General features: G+C 43.0%; 1 protein-coding gene across 10 annotated transcripts in view; it reads left to right on the plus strand.

Moving 5' to 3' along the window:
* CDCA2 (cell division cycle associated 2) overlaps positions 1-24968 on the plus strand; it is a 168862-nt gene that overhangs the window by 40519 nt on the left and 103375 nt on the right. For all 10 annotated transcript variants that reach the window (XM_033947519.1, XM_033947518.1, XM_033947520.1 and 7 more), the window contains 4 exons: positions 2830-3017; positions 7011-7080; positions 11161-11393; positions 24089-24167. In XM_033947519.1, the coding sequence (XP_033803410.1) occupies positions 2830-3017; positions 7011-7080; positions 11161-11393; positions 24089-24167 (570 nt within the window). The remainder of the gene's footprint in view (positions 1-2829; positions 3018-7010; positions 7081-11160; positions 11394-24088; positions 24168-24968) is intronic.

Raw genomic sequence — 24968 nt, forward strand, 5'->3', positions numbered from 1 at the left:
ACATACTAATGTGAATCACTTGATTACTGTTTCAAAATATACTAGAAATAAGGGGCATGCAATGGAACTACTAAGTTGTAGAAATAAAACAAATCAGAGAAAATATTTCTTCACACAACATGTAATTAAACTCTAGAATGCGTTGCTGGAGAATGTGGTGAAATCAGTTGGCATAGCAGAGTTTAAAAAAAGGATTGGATAATTTCCTAAAAGAGACATCCATAGGCCATTATTGAGATGGCTTGGGGAAATCCACTGCTTATTCCTAGGATAGACAGCATAAAATCTGTTTTACTTCTTGGGATCTTGTCAGGTTCCTGTGACTTGAGTTGGCCACTGTTGGGAACAGGATACTGGCAATTCTTTATCTATAACATCACCAAAATACAACCTTTCCTCTGAGCATACTACCAAAAAACCCTTGTTTACTCCCTCATCACCTCTTGCCTAGTTGGGAGGGACCACAGCCAACGGTCATTGTGGGAGGAGGTCCCTTCTGCCCTGAGCTCTGCATACAGAGAGCTCAGAGGCGAGTCCAGTCTAATGCGGCCAGAAGTGATTGCCGGCAGAGACTGTATCCAACGCAGAGAGAGTATCTTGAAAGTAGTTGGAATCCATGGACTATTATTGCCTTGATGTAATGAAGAATCAATTTGGACTATTATTGAGGAACACAAGTTTATTTTTCTTTTGGAACTGTGAAAGCAAATTGTAGATTTGAAAGCTGAAGTTCCTAATGGAATAAAGAATTTTGTTTTGGAAGCAGAACTGGGTGTTTTTCATTTGATCCACCAACTCCAATCAGCACTGATAATCCGCTCGGTCAGCACCGTGTGTCCTGGGCTCTTTCGGTCATTCTCACTTGGGCGCGGCCTGGCCTAGGTGATACAGGGTGACAAGATTGCAATCTGCTTCTTACTGGTCTCCCATGTAACCAGCTCTCTCCCTTTCAATCTGTTCAGAATGCTGCTGTACGACTTATATTCCACCAGAGTCGCTATGCTCATGTCACCCCTCTAGAGCATCAAATAATTTCATAACTCCCTGTCTACTTCTACATACAGTTCAAACTCCTCTTATTGGCCATATGACTTGAAACTAACCTATAGAAAATTGCTGGAGTTTGCAGTTATCATTGGATCTTAATGAAGCAATTGTAATTTAATTTGGAAGATGTACTACGTATGTTTAATAATGAATTAATTGAAGATGTTACAATCTCTACAAAATGGCCAGTCACTTGTAATTCGGGGAGTTTCTTGGTTGGTTTCATACCAGTTAGTTGGATGCCAAGAACTCCCAAGGCCTTGAATGTTTAAACTACACTTTTGTGTCTGGTAGATTTTCCTTTGTCTCCCCTAGATATAGAAGAAAGAACTGAGGGTGTATGAAGCCTGTTCACGTAGTTTATTTAGAGCAAACACTTGTGACTTGGATTGGCTTCCGTGAAGATGGAATGCTGGGCTAGATGGACTATTTGTCTTAGCCAGCAAGGCTATTCTTATGAATTCAGTTGCCAGTTGTCTAAGATGTGTTAAGCTTTTACATATTGATAACTAGTCTAGAGAATGACTTAGAGGCAAAGTTTGTCCCTGTCCCTATCACCTCCCCGTGGGTACCTATCCCCATGTCATTCTCTAGTCTGTAGTGCCTGTCTCAGGGCTTGCTTGTGGTAGGTGCAACAAGCCTTTTGGGAACCATCAGAAAACAGTATCATTAGCCCTTAGGAGTCTGGGTGGAAACAGGTTCATTTTATGGAGCAGATGCCCTGTATGACCTTATTTGTCCCTCTGCCAGAGCAGCATGATGTTAGTGTTAGTCTGGTGGCCGTCAAATTGGTCAGCAAATACAATGTTGAAGACCTTACACAGCAAGCTTCCCTTCAGGGAAAGCTGTTGCTTGATGAACACTTAGAATCTGGGGGAAGGATAAGTTCAAGGTCTCTTCTGTACTACTGCTAGCAGAATGAAGTTCAATCTTTACTGATGTGGAAGAAATGGATCCTTTCAGCACTCAAGGAGGTAATATTTTCCTCCCACTGGGATAGTAGAGCTTGGTTATGTCCCACCTGTATGTCTAGATTATTCTAATAGAATGTAAGGAAGGTGAAATTTGTTATCTTATAATTTTCTTTCCTCTACTCCTGCTAGACCAGTCCCTACCTAGAAGATTGTAAGCTGGTTCCTTCTATATTGAATAGATCTCGAGACCAATCTGGGTTAAAAGTATCTTATAATTCTTCCTTTATTATAGTTCTCACTTTTGTATATGTTATAAGACCAATCTATCATAAGCTTTGGTGAAAGTACACTGGCAAGGTTTTTATACTAGTGGTGATGTTGCTAAAAGTGAGTGTTCTCTTCCTCCATATGCTGGTTGAAGAGCACACATTTCATCTACGTCTCTAGGGTGCAGAAATGAAAATCATCAATGCTACTTCCTTTCAGGGATAGATAGGGTTATGGTTCTTTTTCATTGCTGTAACACTGTGAGCTGTGGCTGCATAGTACCCTTCATAAGTTAGAACTCTCAAGTGGTTGGTCTCTTGTCTTCTATGTGCTGGTTGACAGGCATAACCCATTGGTTTTGCACTACTTTGATAAAATTTAAGGAAAGGAAATTTACATAAGACCAAATTTTCACCATACTAGTTTCATGGTTGAATTGGACTTGAATGTTTGAGCATCTGGAATGTGAGCCGGATGCCATGTGCATGACTGATACCTGATGATATGTTCTATGCTTGATGATATATTCTGTTTGATGATAGTTTTTTCTGTACTGCAGAGCATAAAAAACCATTTTTATATTGAATATTTTGTTATGAAGGTGAAGCCACTCTTTCATCATGTGGAGAGAGAGAAATTGTGAATTACGGTACATTGAAACAATCTGGGAGAAAGTTGGTCACATTTGCTGATCTGATGCTACCGTTAAAAAAGGAAGCTTCTCTATGCCTTATACAGGTGGAAGATGGTCCTTTTCTTCGACCTGTGCTGAAGAAGACTCGCTTAAAGGTATAGTATGGGCTTTGTTTAGTTGTTAATCCAAATGTTATGCATTACTAATTTGCCAGCCTTATTTATAAAGGGCCAGTTATTCAAATTAATTGAAGCAGGTTCCTGCCCATTTAAATCACTCTCAGCAGGCTGGCCGCCAATATTCAGAAACTCTTAAATTAGGCAGGGCCATTGAATATTGGCACTAACTGGCCATTCTGTTACATCTCAATATGTATACTTTGGACGAAAGGCAGAAGAAGGGCGATACGATAGAGACATTTAAATACCTTTATGGCATAAATGTGTATGAGCCGAGTCTCTTTCATTTGAAAAGAAGCTTTGAAATGAGAGGGCATAGGATGAAGTTAAAATGTGGTAGGCTTAGGAGTAATATAAGGAAATACTTTTTTACAGAAAGGGTGGTAGATGCATCAAATAGTCTCCTGGTAGAGGGGGGTGGAGACAAAGACTTTATGAATTCAAGAAAGCATGGGACAGAACTTGGGATCTCTTAGGGAGAGGAGGAGATAGTGGATGCTGTGGATGAGCAGGCCTATTATCTGCCATCATGTTTATATGTTTCTATCTACTCTGGATTCCATACGTATGGTATTCAGTCCCAAACTGTGAACTGGATCCTGCAGAAGTAACACAGCTTTCAGCACCTCTCACGTTGCAGTGGAGTATAGTGCCCAATTCATTTTTTTTTCTTTCTGAAAGTGAACCATGCAGAGGTGTTTCTGATCTGCTCTGCTTTATTTTTCTTTTCGGTGACTACATTGCTTTGAAACCCCTTATTCAGGGGATCTCTGCCTGAGGAAGGATGTAGGTTCCGCGGATCCTGACTGCAGCTTCACAGGTCAAACCTTCAGGTGAATCTGTGGGGCCAGCCTGCTTTGTGCCATTTCAGAGCTTGGGGTCTATTCCCCTGGGAGCCAGCTTGCCTTATGAATTATTTTTCAGAGGTTGTGCTAAGAGCAGATAGGGTAGCTAGTTTTAAGAAAGGTTTGGACCATTTCCTGGAGGAAAAGTCCATAGTCTGTTATTGAGAAAGACAGAAGCCACTGCTTGCCCTGGATTGGTAGCATGGAATATTGCTACTCCTTGGATTTTGGACAGGTATTAGTGACTGACCCAGTAAGACTATTCTTATGTTCTTGAACACAGGTTGAGGGTACCCTGAGTAGGAACTCCTGGAGTGTTAGGGTGCAGACTGTGTATTTCCTTCTCCATTGTGGCTTGAGATTCCATGGGGTGTAGGTCTTGGTCGGGGTCAGTCTGACTGGTAGTCTGAAGAGTTCAAGGATTGGAGTAACTTGAAGTTTCTGAAGCAGAAGGTCCTTTCCCTTCACTTCAGCTGCAGGAAAAAGCTGATAGGCAGGCACTGCATAGAACTGTGAGTACAGCTCCATTATATCCTTTGGGAAAATCAGGGGTGGGGGATCTGAAAAAGTCATTTTTGAAGGATTCCAAGGGTAGGGTTCAGATCTCCCACCTCTAAAATCCCTATTTTCTAGTTTTATTTTTTAATTACCGGTAAGTCTTCACATACTGTTTTTGGCGCGATTTTTCTGGCAGTGGCCACTTTGAATTTTAAACAATATTTTTTTTCTAAAGCTTTCTGCCTCAAAACCCCTTGATTTTTTTTTTTACAAAAATTGATAGGCATTGACTTCTCACCATGTGCTAACATGAATCTGTGTGTCAGTTGTGCCTGATTGCTGACAGAGGAGCATCTATGTACTGGGGTGCGTGTGAGGAGGGGGGCGGGAGCTTTGAGCTTAGCCCTATCCGTGTCTTCCAGGGCTGAGGAACTGCCCTAGGTCCAGGAGATGGGGAGCAAATCCTGCCCAATACCTGAAACTGGTGAGGTGGAAAGCGACGGTGCATGGAGCCTGTGGATCTCACAAAAGCTTTGCCATTGGTCTGTCAGGAGTCGGTTATTGCCCCGTGCAAGGCTTCTTCCTGGAATTTGTCCATCTCATATGGATAGTGTTTTTAATGGACCCGGGCTGCGATCTGCAGTCAGAGAGAGCGTCAGTGTTGCCAAGGATTGTCTTTTCTTCTTGAGATCAGTGATCTGGTTCCCAGTGCCAATGACCACTCAGACCCAGATTGGTTGAGTTGGAAGTCAGATTCCATGCCTCTTATCTCAGAGCACTGGCTCCATCCTGGATGACTCCGATTCCATTTTTGGTGACATCAAGCAGGATGCCTCTGCGGACCCTGATAAGAGTGATGACCCCTCTGTTTGCTGGTTGTTCAAGTTGGTCTTGGTCCACCATTTTATTGCAGATGCAGTCAAGGAATTGAAACTTGAAGTAGTATTCCACTTCTAAGTGTACAGTCATGAGCCACTCCAATACTCGGACCTCCTTTTTCCAACACACTTGAACATTGCTGCTCTGGTCACGGAGCAGTGGGAGACCCCTGAAGGTTCTTTAAAGGTGGCGAAAGCAATGTCCAGGCATTAGCCCACAGCTCTAGAGTTTCAGTATCTGTTTGATCAGCTGAAGATAGACTCTGCAGTGGCTCAAGTCACCAAGTGCACAGCCCTCCCAAGGAAAAGAGGAGTGATGCTAAAGAATTCACAGGATCTCAGGGTGGACATGGTATTAAAGAAGCAGTTTGAGATGCTATCTTTTGGGTATCAAGGTAGCAGTGGCAGCCTCATTTGCTGCATGGGCTTGTCACACAAGACTGCGACAGGTACCCTCGACAGAGAAGGGTGCCTGCTCCCAGTTGATTTTGGAAGTAGTAAATTATGTTTGTTTTGTTTAATTAGCATTTGTTATACCGCATCAGCGTATTACAGACTTAAACGGTTTATATTATAATACAAATAATATATGAAAGGAACTCCATTAGAGATAGGAAAGCACTAGATAGAAAGTACTAGATAGATATGAGGGGTTTCAGATGACAAACTGTCCTTCTCAAATGATCCCTCAAAATAGAAGGTCTTCAATCTAGTCTTGAATGACTGTGTGGTTACTTCTAATGTCCAGTGGTAGATAATTCTATAATTGGGGGCCAATGAAATAAAAAGCTTTCTTTCTAGTAAATTCCCTATTTGTATGTTGCGGTTGACTTATATGACCTCATTAAGGTCCTGGGCAAAGTCTTGGCTTATGAGGTCCCTGTTTGCAGGATGCTGTGGATCAGACAGTGGGCCAGTGACTCTTCTTCTAAAGTGACCCTAAGCAGACTGCCCTTCAAAGGGCAGATGCTTTTTGGCAAGGGCCTTGATGACCTCATGGCCAGTGTAGCAGAATGCTGCCCTAAGTTGTATTGGGTAGTTGTGAACAAATGCTCGTTGAGGTTTGATTTTGATTTGAGCTAAAAAAGCCTAAAAAAGCAGGAGGACAATGCAAAATATATAAATTGTGGGGGGGGGGGGTTTCCACAAATATACAGTATATGTAGTTGGACAGTTTGCATTTCTGTGCCTACATACTGTGTGGTTTTGCCTGGTTCTTTAGAATATGGTTGAGATGGAACATGCTTTACCACAATCGGCTCGAGACTGTTGCACCCTGAGCTAACTTATGTATCGTGCTCCCCCTTTCCACAATCTTGTTTCTCTCCTTCCACTCTTCTCCCTGCCAGTGATCCAGTATCTTATCCTCTCAAGTTTCCATTCCCACCCCTCCCCAACTAATGATAAAGGGTGTCAAAATCTCAGTTTGGCATCTCTCCTTTTCTCTTCCTCCTATTCTGTAGATACTGAACTGCAGGCAGAGGGTCAGAGGGAAGGAGAGATACTAGACTAGGATTTTGGCATCCTGTATCACTGGTGCCTTGAGTCAGTACCTCACTTGGTCCATAGGCAGAGCCAGCTCTGTATTTTGTTTGAAATCAGCAAGTCAGTTTTTCCTTTAGTAAATGTTGATATTTATTCCAGAAGGTTTTGTAGTTGATTTGCACCATCTATTTTTTTTTATTTTTTTTTGTTAAATTTTAAGTATGAGAATAATCAGTGGAATGATTTTGTTTTGTTTTTATTAGGACTGTGCATCTAATTTGGAAGCCCGAGAACATAGTTTGTTGGCAGAAGGCACAGGATTCCTTGAATCTGGTAAGAAATTGCTGTAAACTTATAGTTTAAAAAGTCTTTGCATATTTCTTTTGTAAACTGGCTAAGAATTATTGACATTTTCATAGTTTCGCACTGCGGGGAAGGGCAGAGAGCAGTGCAGCAAGCCGGGGCAGAAAGCAGGGCAGTCAGAAAGGACCTGAGCGACTGGTCCTCAGCAGTCGCTTATTTTTTTGATTGGCCAGTCCAGTCGGTGTTCATGACATTTTTTACTGAATCGCTGCCTTCCTACATTTGCATGCCATTCCTCCTCATTTGCATAATCGATCGGGAGTAAGGTTAATGAATCGGGTCGGGGTTGCAAAGTGATCGCAAAGTGGTCAGGACACGATAGGTGTCCTTAGTGAATCTAGCCCAAAGTCTTTACCTAACAGCAGACCAAGAGTCCCTAGGGGGTCAGGTCGAGATAATCTAGAATGGTGTGCCTATTTACTAGAAAGAAGATTGTGAAGGTAAATACATAATCTTTCCTTAGAATATAGAATTCATTTCAGATAAAAATGCCACAATTATACAGTTATCTAGTGATTCTCCATTTCAAAGCATATTTAGCATAAATACTAATGGAGCCTTTTATTAAAAAAAAAAAAAAAAAAGTGGTAAAATGTTTTTTTAGGTACCAAGTATTTTTATTATACACTTATGAAAAGTTTTTTTCATTGCAGTGCTGTGATTTCAAGTTTTTATAACCAAAAAGCAGTTACTGTAACAGGTGTTATCCAGGGACAGCAGGCAGATATTCTCTACATGTGGGTGACGTCATTCACGGAGCCCTGTTGCGGACAGCTTTTCAAGCAAACTTGATTGAAGATCTTCAAAGTTTTCTAGTGCTACACCACGCATGCACGTGTGCCTTCCCGCCCGAGTTAGGGCGCGCATCTCCTCAGGGTGGCCTCAGTTCAGATAGCTAGCAAAGAAGCCAACCAGGGGAGGCGGGTGGGTTGCAAGAATATCTGCCTGCTGTCCCTGGATAACACCTGTTACGGTAAGTAACTGTGCTTTAGCCCAGGACAAGCAGGCAGCATATTCTCTACATGTGGGTGACCTCCAAGCTAACCAAAAAGAGATGGTGGGAGAGTTGGCAATTTAGGAGAACAGATTTTGCTAAACAGACTGGCCTAAATGGTCGTCACGTCTGGAAAAAGTATCCAGACAGTAGTGAGAGGTGAAAATATGAATCGAGGACCAAGTGGCGGCCTTGCAGATTTCTTCAATAGGAGTTGATCTGAGGAAAGCTACAGATACCGCCATCGCTCTGACCTTATGCCCCGTGACTCGACCCTGCAGAGGGAGACCACCCTGAGCATAGCAGAAGGAGATACAAGCAGCCAACCAGTTGGAGATGGTTCGCTTAGAAACAGGGCACCCCAACCAATTTGGATCAAAAGATAAGAAGAGTTGGGGAGCAGTCCGATGAACCTGAGTGCGTTGCAAGTAGAAAGCCAACGCACGCTTACAGTCCAGAGTGTGAAGCGCCACTTCTCCAGGATGAGAATGAGGCTTCAGAAAAAACACAGGAAGAACAATGGATTGGTTGAGGTGGAAATCTGAAACCACTTTAGGCAAGAATCTAGGATGGGTATGAAGGACCACCTTATCATGATGGAAAACGGTGAAAGGTGGATCCGCAACCAAAGCTTGCAGCTCACTGACCCTGCGAGCAGACATGAGGGCAATCAGAAACACCACTTTCCAAGTGAGATACTTCAAATGAGCCCTATCAATCGGCTCAAATGGAGGTTTCATCAACTGAGCAAGGACCACATTGAGATCCCAAACCACCGGAGGAGGTTTGAGCAGAGGATGGCCTGGAGCATAAAGAGACGAATCTGAGAAAAAGTCTCCTGAAGCTGGCGGAACTCCGGCAGACGGTGAGCTGCCAAATCAGCATGGAAAGACAGCATGGTCTTGATGCAGTGCTTGAAGTAGGACGTAAAGTTGAAATTATAACTGAGGATCCTGTTCGCCATCATCGAGTTTTGGTACAGATGACGGCCGAACTTGTCCATGGTATGCCCCTCCCTGCCCTGGGGGACAGCAGCATAGACCTTGGAGGGGTTAGACTTCTTTAAAGAAGATTCCATAACCAAAGATTGGTGGGAGAGCTGCGCCTTCTCAAACCCTTTGCATGGGACCTTCCGATAGCGGGACTCCATCTTGGGTGGTATGGCAGAAATGGCATAAGGTGTCTCCAAATTGTGGAAGAAAGTCTGCTTCAAGACTGGGTTCAGCGGGAGGCGCAGAGATTCCCTGGGCGGATGAGGAAGCTCCATCTCCGCCAAATACTCTGGGGTATATCTGGATTCAGACTGGAGATCCAGCTGAAGAGCCTTCCCCATTTTAACAATGAACCTGGTGAAGGAGGAAGTCTTGGAAGAGGAAGGCCCCTCCAGAGGCGTCGAGGATCTGGACCTCGGGGCAGCTAAGAAGGAGGGAGAAGCCTCCCTCGAATACAGCACCGGCATATCCGTGTCCAAAAGCATGGACGCCGAGGAAGCTCTACTAAGAGACAGTGGAGGCGTCGAAGAATGCTTACACTTAAGCTGCTGGGAGGGAGAAGACCCCGGAGTCCGAGGAACGGAAAACTGTGGGGCAAGCCTCGGAGAGCCCATGGGAGGAACGGCTGCGAGGAGGGAGTCCTCGACCTCGACTTGGAGACCGAGGAGGTGTGGGAGACAGCTGAGGCTGGGCCTCAACCCTATGGTGCACAGAGGCCTCGACAGACCTCGAGACCCGAAGCGCCGGAGACCTACCCCGCTGAGGAGGGGAGTCTCTCGGCTGCTTGGTAGACAGATGCTTCGAAGATGAGGCACGCTTCGAATTGTGCTTCGATCGAGGCTGGGCAGCCGGCGACGCAGGCCTCGAAGGAACAGATGAAGAATCACTCAAGGACAACTGACGAGACCGGCGATGCTTGTCCCGGGGAACCTCGGTAGGGCGCTCAGGCTGGCTCGCAGGGAGCAAGGTCGAGGCAGGGGCAAGCTGGGTCAGAACGGAGGAGATCTGTGTGGTCAGAATTGCCTTAAGCATGTCCTCAAACATCGACACCGAGACCAGGCAGGTGCAGCAGTGCGCTCCAACGAGGGCGACCTCGAGGAAGAGTATTCCTGTAGCTTGGAGGCACGCATGGAGGGAGGTCTCGTAGAGGCTGGCAGGATGCACTCACTGCCTGGCATGCCAGAGACTCCGTGGAAGGCTTCTTCGGTAGGGAACCTGAAGGAGGAAGAGGAGACTTACCCGAGGACGAGGCTTTAGCAAGTGGAGCAGACAGGGCCTTCGAGGCCGGGGCCGAGGTCTTGTCTGCAGGCTGTTCCATCGTGCTGAAGAACTCAAGGATCCGGGCATGTCATTGCCGAAGAGCCCGCGGTTGTAGAGTGGCACAACTCGGGCAGGATTCGGTTCGGTGGTCAGAGCCCAGGCACTATATACACCAACGGTGGGGGTCGGTAATAGAAATCACCTGACCACACTGAGTGCACTTTTTAAACCTGGTAACAGGCCGGGACATAAGGAAAAAATCTAGCCGCGGCCGGACGGAAACCTGGGGTCCCTCGGGCCGAACGAATGAAAAATCAAAAATACAATTTTATTTATTTATTTTTTTTTTTTGACGCGCTGCACAGCGACTCACACGATTACAAAACAAGAAAGCAAGCCACGGTGCAAGAAGGCACTTAGATTCGACGCAGAGCTGAGAGACAGGGCTTTCTGGTTCCGCGGAAAACTAAGAACTGAGGCCACGCTGAGGAGATGCACGCTCTAACTTGGGCAGAAGGCACACGCGCATTTGCGGTGCATCACTAGCAAACTTTGAAGATCTTCAATCAAGTTTGCTTGAAAAGCTGTCCGCGACGGGGCTCCATGGATGATGTCACCCACATGTAGAGAATATGCTGCCTGCTTGTCCTGGGATAAACTCGTTTTCATTAAAATTGGGGGGGGGGGGGTTCTACCAAAACCAAATGCATATGCAGCTTGGAATATCATACTCAGACTTTGTCATCTCTTGTTCATTAAATGCTAGTTTCAACATATATTGTCTATTTGCATGTGTTGTTGCAGAAGTGAAGAAAGCTGTTTTATCAGAAGAAACTGGAAACACTGGAAACTCTAACAAAAAGCGAGTTAGATTTGGAAGAGATTTGAGTCCTGAATTATTTGATAGATCATTGCCACCCAATACTCCTCTGCGTAGGGGGGGAACACCGGGCAGTCCCATCGAATCCAGAACTACTCACCCTTCATTACTGGAAGCTGGGATCAGTCTATCACCTTTGGCCCAACCAAATTTTGACGTAAGTCCTCTACAGACTATTGCACAGCATTTAAACAGAAAAGATCAGTAGGTCAGCAATGGTGAAGCACCCCCCAGTAATGGGGTACCAGATGTTTTTAATACTACACCTGTTCTACTAATTGAACTGCCACCTTTTAATTGATAGCAATGTAGATTAATGTTTAAATTCATTCATTCCAAAAAGTCATGTGCATTCTTTAGCAACACATGGTTAGCAAGATATACATAGGGTGACGAATCCTGTGAAATAACTAAAGCTTGTTTAAAGAGGGAATGTTGATAGACCTATTTATATTGCTTGTCAGAGGAGGATTGATGCAGCCCCTGACCTTGTAACGTAGTATACTTTTAAGGGGGAAAAGCTTCTGATTACCTTGAAAGGGCCATGTGTGGCTTGTAGGACAAGTGCATAAATGTGAAGAAAAAACTAGATTCATTTTTTTAGTTAAATGTAGGGGCCTCTTGCTTAAAGGAGTGTAGATATCTCTGCATGCAGTATATAAAAGGAAATGTCCATTGGTAACACCTCGATAATCTTTCTGTTTGAAGGGTATATTAGTCTTGACGGCCTGTCCTGTTAGATATCAATTTTTTCTGCTTACTGACTCATACAGGTATGGGACTCCAAAGTTTGGGATCTTCTCTTATCAGGCATCTGAAAAGTAAAGACACCTCTCTAGTATTAAGAGGCAAACGAGAGTATAATTGCTCTACCTGTGTTAGTGCTAGTTGCAATTAGATAAGTGGCTTGTTTGTTCCACCTTGTTTTCCATACTGGAGTGTTTTGGTTTTTTTTAATTGATATTATTTATTTAACGATAGTTGTTACAAAGCAGAACAAAAGTGACTTGTCTGGAAGGTTCCCCGTACCCCTCCTTATTTTTTTTTCTTATGGTGGTTTACATGTACTTTGAGACAAACTGAAGAGCTACGGCACCTCCCACTGAGGAAGGAGGCAGAGCTGAAAAAGGTAAATAATATCTGCACAATTCACAGTTGGAGAATAACCCCTTGGTCAAGACTGATGTACCCTTCTATAAGAAAAAAAGATTATCGAGATAAGAACCTAATCTTTCCCTAAATGATCTGTCATAGTAAGGCTCAGTGTTCTCCCCAGGGCCTTTCAGCCGGGCGCTCCGCCCAGCTAATTTAGATGAGCGCCCAGCTGTAATCTCGATCGCAATCCTGCTGCTGCTGCCGCCTTCTGCTCAACATTTTTTTAAAAAAACCTTTTCACTGGCTTGGAGATTTACCGGGCTGACTCGGCACAGCCTGAATCGCAAGAGCCTGCCTTTTTTTTTTTTTTTAATTTTTAACGCCAGCAAGCGACTAGAACCCATGCTCCCCGGCGGGGCTCTAACGTGCATGCCGCTTCCCTCCGAAACCGGAAGTCACGTCCCGAGGTGGGAAGAGAAAGGAAGTCGGCATGCACACGCCCCGGAGCATGGGTTCGCTATAGGAGACAGGTCAGCTTACAACTTGCTCTTGCTTGCTTCGGGCTTTCCTCGCTGCCGGGTCCTGCCTACTTTCTGTTTCCGTAAAGGCAGGACCCGGCAATGAGGAAGGCCCGAAGCAAGCAAGAACAGCGAGTTGTAAGCTTCCCTCCGTTGCTGACTTATGGAAGATAGATCAACGATGGAAGGAAGCTTACAACTTGCCTTAGTCCAGCCCTGCACAACATGCGGCCCAAAACGGATGTCACTGCCGATATGGCTCTCACTCCGCTCTCCTTTGAAGATTAGCTCAGGAGGCAAGATTTAGCCCGAGATCAGACGAACATTAAAGGGCATCTGAGCAGATTGAGGAGAATATGTCCTGTTTTTCCATGCCTAAAAATACCACCTTGTCTAATGTAATCTCTGATCAGATCCTTAAGAGTGATGCAACTATGTATGCTGGACAGTCTCCTCCAGTAAACAGAGCTTTAAAGCCTGCAGCCATACAGAACCAGATAGTCAAAGGGCTCCGAAGTGTAGTATTGCCAAGGGATCTGTCTCACAAGTTTCTGCTGCTGGCAGATGTAAACACAGCACAAGAAATAGAGACTTGTGGCATTCTGTGTGGAAAGCTGATGCATGTAATAGTGCCAAAGCAGTCTGCTGGACCAGACTACAGTTCAGTGATATGGGGAATATGGAAGAATTATTCAGTGTTCAAGATCAACATGATCTCCTCACAGAAGAAAGACGGAGAGAAAGAGAGAGGCAGATACTGGAGAGGGGGGGAGAGAAGGGAAGGAGATAGAGATGTCAGACCATGGGGTGGAGTGGCAAGGAAGGAAAGGAGAAGAGAGAGATGCCAGAGCATAGGGGAAGGGTGGAGACAAAAAATGGAGAGGGGTTGAAGCTGAAATAAATCATGTACAAAGGAGAGAAAGGGCACAGGATATAGAGTTTACTGAAGAGACATAGAAAGAGGGAAGATACCATATGGAACAGAGAGAGAGCAGACACTGGATGGAAAAGGCAGAAAGGGTGGACAGTGGATGCAAGGGGCAGAGACAGGGTGGAAAGTAGATGGAAGGGGTAGAGAGAGGATAGAGGCTGGGTGGAAGGGGCAAAGAGAGAGGACAGATGTTGCCTGGAAGGGAGCGAGGACAAATGCTGAATAGAAAGAAGAGAGTAAAGAGAAGATGACTAAAGCAGAAACGACAAAAAGTAGAAACAAATTTTTTTTTTTTTTTGCTTTACGTAGAATCAAGTAGTATTGTAACTGTATTGATTAAAATGTATCAATAGGAAATGGAAATAAGGCAATTTTGGGGGGGACTAAACCCCTTTCCTCAGATCAGGACAGGATACCATAACAGCTGTTTACTGTACTGTCTTGAAGAAAGATTTGGCCTCTGAAAGCTAATTGAAAAATGGATTAGTCCAATAAAATGATATTTTCATATTTCTCATTATTTGTTTTATTTCTATTTGTTAATTTGTAAAGTGGTAACTGTTATGTAGAAGTTTTTTTTCAAATTTACATCTACTGTCTTTATATTTTGCACAGTATTAGGGGACATGTGTCACTGTTTCTGTGGTGTTGCATTGTATGCAGAGTCTGGTTTCTTGGTTCAGTTTAACTTTTGACTACATATTTCTATTTTTAGTTTGTGATTATTCCATATTGGGCGAGGGTGTATCTGTGTTCTGTGTGTATGAAAAGGACTTGGCTTTCTGTTAGCATCGACTACAGGATCAATTGACTGTAGGATCTGGTTTGTTTAGTTTTCCAATGCGTGTGTTGGTGTTCTAGTGCTCACTGCAGTGTTTAAGATGCTGCCTTTTCCTAGATGCACCCTTATTGTGTGACTCATGGATTATTACTAAAAATATATTTTTTTATATAGAGGAGGGGGTTGTTAAAAAAATAATTAGCACTGGCTGTCATATATACTAGGTACACCACTGGATTTAATGACCCTGTTCTAACTTTACTGTTGACGTAGGTGTTGTCCCCCCCAACACACAGACACACACATTATAAAGAATTAAATTAAAGTTGTATTATCATCAAGCAGCTTTCAAATGACATTATAAGCAAATAAAAATAAAATATTTTTAATACATTGCTAATTATTACCTGCATCTTTACCTATACTGTTTTGCCCTAGCTCTTACTTTGCACTATAGCAAAATAAAAAAGAAGCAGATAAAGATCAATCACACAGGTGCCCTTCAAGGCTCAGTAACACCTCTCCCTAAATTATGTGGAAGAGGTCTGGAAGTGGGGATAGCATCTATTTTATATCCTCAGTGAGACCTCAGGAAGGAACCTAGTGATCAAAACATTATTAGAGGTGTTGTACAGCCATTTCTTGTATGATTGGATGAGCTATATTTATCTTTTTTTTTTTTTTTAGTTGTTTAAATTCATGCAGAAATAAATGGTTAGATTGAACCTAATGACTTCATTAACGCATTTCCCTTTTTTAAACCTCTATACCATTTGAAAGAGGGTGAATATCTAATTATTCACTTCTAGAATTGGATACTTCTTAGATTTAGTAAAAATATTCTGGCACAAGTGTCAAACCTTAAAAAAGGAAGTCATATCGAGCATTGGAAAATAATAATAATTAACTAATAAAAATAGTATACATTTAATTTTCTCCACTACCAAATTTCCCCGCCCCGCCCCACCCGGCTACTTTTTCATGCCACCCGGCTAGAAAAAATTTCTGGGGAGAACACTGAAGGCTAGTGACTTATCTGTAACGGATGATTTCTGTAGACAGCAGGGGAATGCAACCATGTTGCTGGTAACATCTGAATAGATCCTGTGTGTGGTACTCTCCTCTAACCAAGAGAACCTTGTAGGTAAAGGGTTTCTAAGCATGCGCAGATGTTCTGCTCAGTCAATGTTTTCTTTAGTCTATACCAAAGTAGAAACAACAAAAATTATCAGAGAACTTTGATGTAGAAAGGAATTGGTGGGAGGGGAAAAGGTGGCTGCATTCCCATGCTGTCTGTGAAGAACATGTTATGTTCTTCCCTTCTTCCCACCCTATTCCAAAACCCCCTTCACCTTTCGAAATGCAAAGGGATTACTGACATGGCAGTAATTCTCTAGTGCTTCTTGCAGCTTCCTTAGTGCTGTTCTTCTGCCACGGTCTGCCTCCCTCTGATGCAACTTTCTGTTTCCACTTGGGTAGACCGCAGCAGAAGAACGACACTAAGGAAGCCATGAGCAGCACTAGAGAATTGCTGCAATGCTGGTGATCCCTTTGCCTTTTGAAAGGTAAGGGGGGCTTTGGAACAGAGTGGAGAGAAGGGAGGACATCCCGGCCCAAGGGGGCCTCCTGGAGCAACTAATTTTAAATGCAGGGAGAGAAGCTGTACGGGAGGGCATTTGGTGGAGCTGGGACTGATGGGGGAGGGAGAAAAGGAGAAGAAAGGGAGAGATGCTAGATTGGAGGGCATTTGGTGGGTGAAGAAATTGGGGAAGTGGGCAGGGAGGAGAGGAATTAGGGGACCCCTCCTTAAATTATTCCTTGAGCCCCAGCATGTCTAACACCGGCCTTGATTACAGCTGAGCAACTACACCTCTGACCAACAGGAGAAATGCAGGCATACTTACGGATGACTCCAGAGAACAGTCCGATAAGAAAAAAAATCTTCTTATTTCTGGGGCTCTTTGAAAAAGGAGGTGGAAACGTTTCTCATATTTTAGAGGGTAAAAGGTTCTTGAGAACAAATTGACCAAAGTTAACCTAAACATTTTTCTGCTCCCTTGGTATTTTGTTCCAATATGTTCCAATACGGGTCACTCCAACTGCACTAGGGAGACAGGATTTGTAGAAGCTGTGAAGGACTGCTTCATGGAGCAACTAGTCAAAGAACCGACGCGAGGGGGTACTACTCTTGACCTCATCCTAAACGGATTAGGGGGGCCTGCAAGAGGGGTAGAAGTGGGAGGACCACTAGGCAACAGTGATCACAACACGATCAGATTCACATTAGAAAGAGGGACACCCATAGTTAGGAGGACCGCAACAACTGCGCTGAACTTCAAGAAAGGGAACTACATTGCTATGAGGGAAATGGTGGGGAGGAAGCTCAGAAACATCTTTAGGATGGAGACTGTGGGAAGCGCCTGGACCCTATTCAGGAACACCCTGCAGGAAGCACAGAGAATGTATGTCCCCAATTTCAGGAAAGGCTGCAAGAACAAGCGATCAAAGGACCCGGTTTGGATGTCAATAGAAGTAAAGAGGGCGATAAAGGACAAAAAAGTATCTTTCCGGAGATGGAAAAAGGACCCAACAGAGGAAAATCACCAGGCGCACAGGAAATGCCAAAAGGAATGCCACCGGGAGGTTAGAAAAGCAAAAGGGAAATACGAAGAGGGGCTGGCCAAGGAGGCGAAAAACTTCAAGGCATTCTTCAGTTACATTAAGGGGAAGCGACCAGCGAGAGAGGAGGTAGGGCCGTTGGACGATGGGGATAGGAAGGGAGTGATTAAGGAGGATAAAGAGGTAGCTGAGAGGTTGAACACGTTCTTCTCGTCGGTTTTCACGAGCGAAGACACATCTAATATACCAGACTCAGAGGAGCTCATGAGTGGGGAACAGGCTGAAAAATTAGAGCACATAGAGGTAAGTAGGGAGGATGTCCTCCAACAGATAGACAGGTTAAAATGCGGCAAATCACCGGGCCCGGACGGGATCCACCCAAGGGTTCTGAAGGAACTAAGACAGGAAATAGCGGGCACAATCCAACATGTTTGCAACCTATCCTTGAAAACTGGTGAGGTGCCAGAGGACTGGAAATTGGCAAATGTCACACCCATCTTCAAGAAGGGATCGAGGGGTGACCCCGGGAACTACAGGCCGGTGAGTCTGACTTCAATTATAGGGAAGATGGTGGAAGCTATGATCAAGGACGGCATTTGCGAGCACATCGAGAGGAATGGCCTACTGAGAACAAGCCAGCACGGATTCTGTAAGGGAAGGTCGTGCCTAACGAACCTTCTGTACTTCTTTGAGGGGATAAGCAGTCGGGTGGACAATGGGGAGCCCATAGACATCATTTACCTCAACTTTCAAAAGGCTTTTGACAAGGTGCCACATAAAAGGCTACTTAAGAAGCTGTGGAACCACGGGGTGGGAGGGGATGTGCACAGATGGATCAAGCACTGGCTGTCGGGTAGACAGCAGAGGGTTGGAGTAAAGGGTCAGCATTCTGACTGGCGGGGAGTCACGAGCGGTGTGCCACAGGGATCGGTGCTGGGGCCTTTACTCTTTAACATATTCATCAATGACCTGGAAAAGGAGGCAAAGTGTGAGGTTATAAAATTCGCAGACGATACCAAACTGTGCGGCAGAGTTAGGACCAGGGAGGAGTGTGAGGACCTACAAAGGGACCTGGACAAGCTGGAAGACTGGGCAAACAAATGGCAAATGCGCTTCAACGTGGACAAATGCAAGGTCATGCATATAGGGAAAAAGAACCCGTTGTTCAGTTACAAATTAGGGGGGGTATTGTTGGGAGACAGCAGACTCGAGAGAGACTTGGGTGTGCTGGTGGATGCATCACTGAAGCCATCTGCACAGTGCGCAGCAGCCTCGAAAAAAGCCAACAGGATGCTGGGCATCATAAAGAAGGGCATAGCAACCAGAACACGGGAAGTCATCATGCCATTGTATCGAGCGATGGTGCGTCCACATCTGGAATACTGCGTTCAGTATTGGTCGCCGCACCTCAAGAAGGACATGGCGGTACTTGAGAGAGTCCAAAGGAGAGCAACGAAAATGGTAAGAGGGCTGGAACACTGCTCATACGCTGAGAGGCTGGATAGGCTGGGGCTCTTCTCTCTGGAGAAAAGGAGGCTCAGGGGAGATATGATAGAGACCTTCAAGATCATGAGGGGCATAGAGAGGGTGGATAGGGACAGATTCTTCAGACTGAAGGGGACAGCAAATACTAGGGGGCATTCTGAGAAACTGAAGGGAGACAGGTTCAAAACAAATGCAAGGAAGTTTTTTTTCACCCAAAGGGTCGTGGACACTTGGAATGCGCTACCGGAGGAAGTGATCAGGCAGAGTACGGTACAAGGATTCAAACAGGGATTGGATGGATTCCTGAGGGATAAAGGGATCGTGGGATACTGAGGGAGGAGCTGGGATGTAACACAAGTATAGGAAGTTAACCAGGTAATGAGTATAAACCAACCTGGTCGTGCATGTGCAAGACCGGAGGGCTAGGACTTCGATAGGAAGGCAGGACTTATATGAGAAACCAAGGTGGCAAGGGAGCCCCTTCTGATGATTCAGACAAGTCTTGACCTGTTTTTGGGCCGCCGCAGGAGCGGACTGCTGGGCAGGATGGACCTGTGGTCTGACCCGGCAGAGGCACTGCTTATGTTCTTATGTTCTTATGTAGGATGTTCCTATTGTGATGATCAGTACTGCTTTGTTCAATAAAGGTTTTTTGATAGTGACATCAGATACTGAACGTTAAATGCTGAGGTAGCAGAAAAAAACAGCTAGGCGCCATGTTGCAAGATAGCTTTTATGGCAGTGTGATCATGCAATGTGTAATGGCAAAGAGTTCTCAGCCTTTGAAACAGTTGGCTTCTAATTTAGTAGTGGCAGGAGATTTTAACGCTGTTATAGATCCTTTAATGGATAAAAATCCTAGTAAAATTATGAAATCATTAGGATTAGATAATTTTGTACAGTCTTGTAATTTAAAAGATATATGGAGAATACTTCATTTTGATGGGTGGGAATTTTTGTTTTGTTCTCATGTACATAAATCCTTTTCAAGGATAGATTACATTTTTGGTTCAACAGATAACACAAGCCTCTATTGATCCAATTATTCTATCTGATCATGGAGGGGTGTGGGTTGAACTTAAAATTATAGATCAAGATTATAGTAGATCAATTTGGAGATTCGATAATGCATTGCTTGTAGATGCAAAATTTTGTGAAGATTTTCAATTAAAAATGACCAATTATTTTCAACTTAAAAATATAGGAGAAATCTCTATGGAAACTTTATGGGATGCTTTTAAGGCAACCACGAGAGGACAAATTATCTCGTTATCAGCATATATCAGGAAACGGGTTCAAATACAATATGCTAATCTTGAAAAAGAGATTAAGATTTTGGAATCAAAATTTATTGAAAAATGGGAACATTCTACGTTACAAGCTCTTTTAAAAGCTAAATGTAAATATAATGAGATTTTTTCTAGAATGGTTAGGAAAGATTTATTTTCTCAGCGAGCTTTGTATTATGGAAATTCAAATAAGGCTGGAAGATTATTGGCAAATTATCTGAAAGCAAAAAAAAGGACAAAATACCGTATTTTCACACATATAATGTGCGCGTTATACACGATTTTACAAACCGTGCATAACCATGCGCGTTGTACAAATTTTTTTTTACATAGTTTCCCCCTCCGACGTCCGATTCATCACCCCGAAGGACCGCTCGCACCCCCACAGCCTCCTCCTCCCGCATGGAGAAGCTGCCTACCATTGTTTCCGGATGCCAGTGAGCCCAGTTGCTTCCTCTGCTGGCGGTCCTGCCCCTTCTCTGAGCGCTGCGCTGCTTCCTCTTCCGGTGGTCCCGCCCTTTCTCTGATGTCAGAGAAAGGGCGGGACCGCTGGAAGAGGAAGCAGGTTAGCACAGGGCTCAGAGAAGGGGTGGGACTGCTGGCAGAGGAAGCAGCTGGGCTCACTGGCATCCGGAAACAACGGTAGGCAGCTTCTCCATGCGGGAGGGGGAGGGGGGAGGCTGTGGGGGTGTGAGCGGTCGTTCGGGTGGGGGTGCGAGCGGTCCTTCGGAAAGGAGAGTCGGGGCGGGCGAAAGGAGAGTTGGGGCGGCATGCGCGCGCTATAGTAAAAAATTTTTACATAAATTTCTGTTCCCCGCGCGCTATACCCATGTGTGCGTTTTACACGGGTGCGCGGTATATGGGTGAAAATACAGTAATTGCAATTAAAGATGAGAAAGGAGATAATCTCAAATTAAACCTATTTTGAAACAATTTTTAAATTTTTACAAGAATCTTTATTCTTCTGAGCCTTATTCAGATAAAGAAAAAGATGTTTAGAGTTTTTAAAATTATTAGAAGGACCCAAAATTCCTGAACATTTAAAAGGAAGTTTAGACAAGCCTATGTCATTGAATGAATTACAAACGGCGTTGAAATCCATGAGAGTAGGATTCGGTCCAGGTGGTGATGGTTTTACAGTAGAGTTTTATAAAGCATTTCAAAACACCCTTTTGCCACATTTGTTAAATTTATATCAGGCTCAACTCATTAAAGATTGCATTACAGGCACTATGGCAGAATCATTAACTATAGTTTTGCCAAAGCCAAATAAAGATCGCACGCTGGTTTCAAATTACAGGCCTATTTCTTTAATAAATGTTGATGAAAAACTTTTAGCTAAGACATTGGCTTTACGCTTAGCTAAGGCTCTTCCTCATATTATTGGTATGCATCAAACAGGGTTTGTTGATCAGACACATTCTTCTAATAATACCAGATTGGCTTTTCAAATGTTATACTTAGAAAAGGCCGGATTTTTCATGGCTTTTATTGTTTCTTTGGATGCAGAGAAGGCCTTTGATCGTGGTGAGTGGACCTTCATGTATCAAGCTATGGAATGGTTTGGTATAGGTTCAGGTTTTATACAAATGATTCAGTCCTTGTATAGCTCTAGATTGTATAATAATAATAATTTTTCAGAATGTTTTAGCTTGCAGAGGGGGGTTAGGCAAGGATGTCCCTTATCTCCTTTGATTTTTGATATTGTATTAGAACCCTTGTTATTAGCTATTTAGCAAGCAAAGGGAATATAGGGTATTCCTTATTCAGAACAGGAATATAAGATCTCTGCTTATGCAGATGATATACTACTTCATTTGAGAAATCCTGAATCAACCATTCCATGTTTACTTGAATTAATAGAGAAATTTGGGAAATTTTCAGGATATAAAATAAATTGGAGTAAATCAGAAGTTCTTCCACTTAATGTATATTGTACAAAAGGTTTGTTTCACTCATTTCCTTCTCTATGGAAAGAGGATGGAATCAAATATTTAGGCATTTGGATTAAAAAAACACTGGAAGAAACAATGAAAGTGAATTAAAATTTTTTATTACAGAAGGTAACAGAAATGTGTGAGCAATGGAATCCTTTACATTTATCTTGGTGGGGGAGAGCTCAATCAATTAAAATGATGATTTTGCTTGTGGTTTGTTATCAAATGGGTATGATACCAGTTTTTTTTCAGGGGTCTTTTTACAAAAAGTTAAATAGTATTCTAACAAAATTTATTTGGCTGGGAAAAATTGCTAGAATTGCTTTAGTGTCTTTACAAAAGCCAATTGCAGAGGGAGGGGTAAATTTCCCCAATTTTTATAGGTATCATCAATCCTATATCATGCGCCAAGGTATGTATTGGGTCCTCCCAGAGCCCATTGAAAATGTTCCACATTGGTTGTGGTTGGAATGGCGACTTATTTTTCCTCTGATATTAAACCGTGTTCTTAGTGTCAAAATGCCTAGGATATATAAAGAAAACAGAATATTAGTTGATACATGGAAAACCTTAAGATTTGTAAATAATTTAACACCTATTCCAATACATAAATCAACAAATCAAACTATATGGCTTAATTCCAAGATTCAAATTGGCGGATTTAAGGTCATTTGGAAGCATTGGGTAATGGCAGGTATACGGATTTTAGATGTTATTTCCAATGGTAAACTGCTTGATTTTTCACAGTTGCAACATAAATTTGGTATTGGTAAATCACAAAGTTTTAGATGGTTGCAACTGAAGCAGGCCATTCAGGTGGGGTTCCCTGAATGGAAACATCTTAATAATAAATATAGTTTGGAGTTCTTATGCTTTCAGATGGACTTTCAGGGACACCAGGCCGCACAGTGGTACAAATTGATATCAGGATTTATGAATAAAAAACCAAAAACTGGTCTTAGGGACATTTGAAGCATTGAGATTAAGCATCAAATTACTGCGTTTAAATAGCCACAAATTTGGTCTTGGAGGATGAGATGTATGATGTCAGCATCTATAAGACAAACTTGTTTTTTCTGTTATATAGAGCATTCTGGACCCCCTGTTCGTTTACAAAGATTAGATTGCTCTAAGTCTAATAGATGTTGGCATTGTCATCTCGAAGCAGGGACTTTAGATCATTTATTATTCTATTGTTCTTTTATTTTGGCTTTTTGGAAATCGATATGGGGCCAAATAAATTGTTTATTAGAAAATCCAGTGGCTTTATCATATGATACTATACTATTTAGAATGTCAATGAGGAAGACAAGTCAAATTCCCATTCAACAGATTATATTTAATTGGAAAAACTGGAGTAGATTAAATGGAATTCTCTGTGTCATATGTATAAAATGGAAAGAACGTTAGCCACACAGAAAGGAAATTTTAATAAATTTCAGGAGGTTTGGGGACCATTAATAGAATATTGTAATGAGTAAATAACATTTTTCCCTTATTGGTACAATTGCAAAGTGAGAGTTGGGGGGATGGATTTCTAATCTTGTGGTAAATGTTTAGTTTATTTGAAAAGATTGCATATATTATATGATATATGTAATTACTTATGAAATAGGGATGGGAGGGAGGGTTTAAATATTGTTAATTTAAGTCGTATATAATAGATAGTCAAGTGATATTGTATAAGTTCGAATGTTAAATTTCTGACGCACTTGTTGTAAGATGTAAAAATGAATAAAGAATTAAAAATAAAAAATAAAAAGAAACAGCTGGCTTAATGTAATTTGATGTGAAGGTGGGCTTTGTGGGACTGCATGATACTATCAAGCTCCTTCAGCCCTAACATCTTTGGGTCTCCTTCTGTTTTCCTTTTGCTCTTCAGCACTTAAGTGTGGTAGAGCACTCTCCATCTTGTGTGGTCTAGCCAGCCATCTAGAAGACCGCTTCACTGGATTCATTTAAGCCAACCTTTGTGTTTCAACAGCCTCTCCTTCTCCCTTGGACTCCTGTTTTACAGATACAGGGCCCTTTATCCTTTCCTCCAAAATAAGGCAGAGAACCAAAAGTACGGCCAGTAAAGAAGCAGGGATATCAGAATATAGAGAACAGATTGTGGTGCCTGTTTCATGAAATTAATTTCCTATTCAAGTAAGAACAACTGTGTGGTGATTGTGTAACTTTTTAAAATTAAAACTAGGAATGCATTGAACTGTGTATGGATTCCTTTGAAGATGGATTGCCTAGTGGGAGCTCTTCATCTTCTGATACATTCTCAGGTAAGTGAGAACCTCATGGTTAAATGAAATTCAGTTAATCAGGAAAATTCTAGAACTGTATGCAAGAATGTATAAAACTAGCTGAAACTAAACTTAGTTTCTCCAGTTTCCTTCTGTGCTCCAGTGTCTGCTTTCATCATAGTTTTCTTGTATGCCATTAAGGTGATTGTTTACCCAGAATATAATCAGAGTTATAGGTATTTCTAAATGACTGCTTGATGGAAATAACACCCACAAAAGTGAAACTGCCTCCAAAACTGGAATAAAACTTGTACTTTCAAGGGGCAACTCCTGTTTGGCAAAGATCTGAATGACCTCATGGCTAGTGTGCAGGCCCAAGTCTTTGCCTGTTAACAGGCCCTGACTATCCAGGGGTTCGGGGCGCCCTACTTTTCTATCCTTCAGGTGTTCCCGTCAGTACTTTGGGACTTCTTCTGGGCAGCGCTCTTCTCAGGCTGCCAGGCCAAGGTTTTTACTGCATCAAGATTTACAAAGACTAGGAGACACCGATGAAGTTAAAGAGTAATACTTTTAAAACCAATAGGAGGAAATATTTTTTCACTTAGAGAATAGTTAAGCTGTGGAACGTGTTGCCAGAGGATGTGGTAAAAGCAGTTAATGTAGAAAGTTTTAAAAAAGGTTTGGATAGTCTGCTGTTGGTCCGAAAATGGGGCTCCCAGTTTATATTCGGGCCAGCACACACCTGCCCCCCTCCCAGACTTATTGCAGCCCTCTGCTGGACCACCAGGCTCTGCATCCTATCCCCCCCTCCCTGCTCTGTCCAACTTACTTCCTGGTGGT

Source organism: Geotrypetes seraphini, chromosome 6 (genome assembly GCF_902459505.1).
Source record: "Geotrypetes seraphini chromosome 6, aGeoSer1.1, whole genome shotgun sequence".
NCBI classification, from domain to species: Eukaryota; Metazoa; Chordata; class Amphibia; order Gymnophiona; family Dermophiidae; genus Geotrypetes; species Geotrypetes seraphini.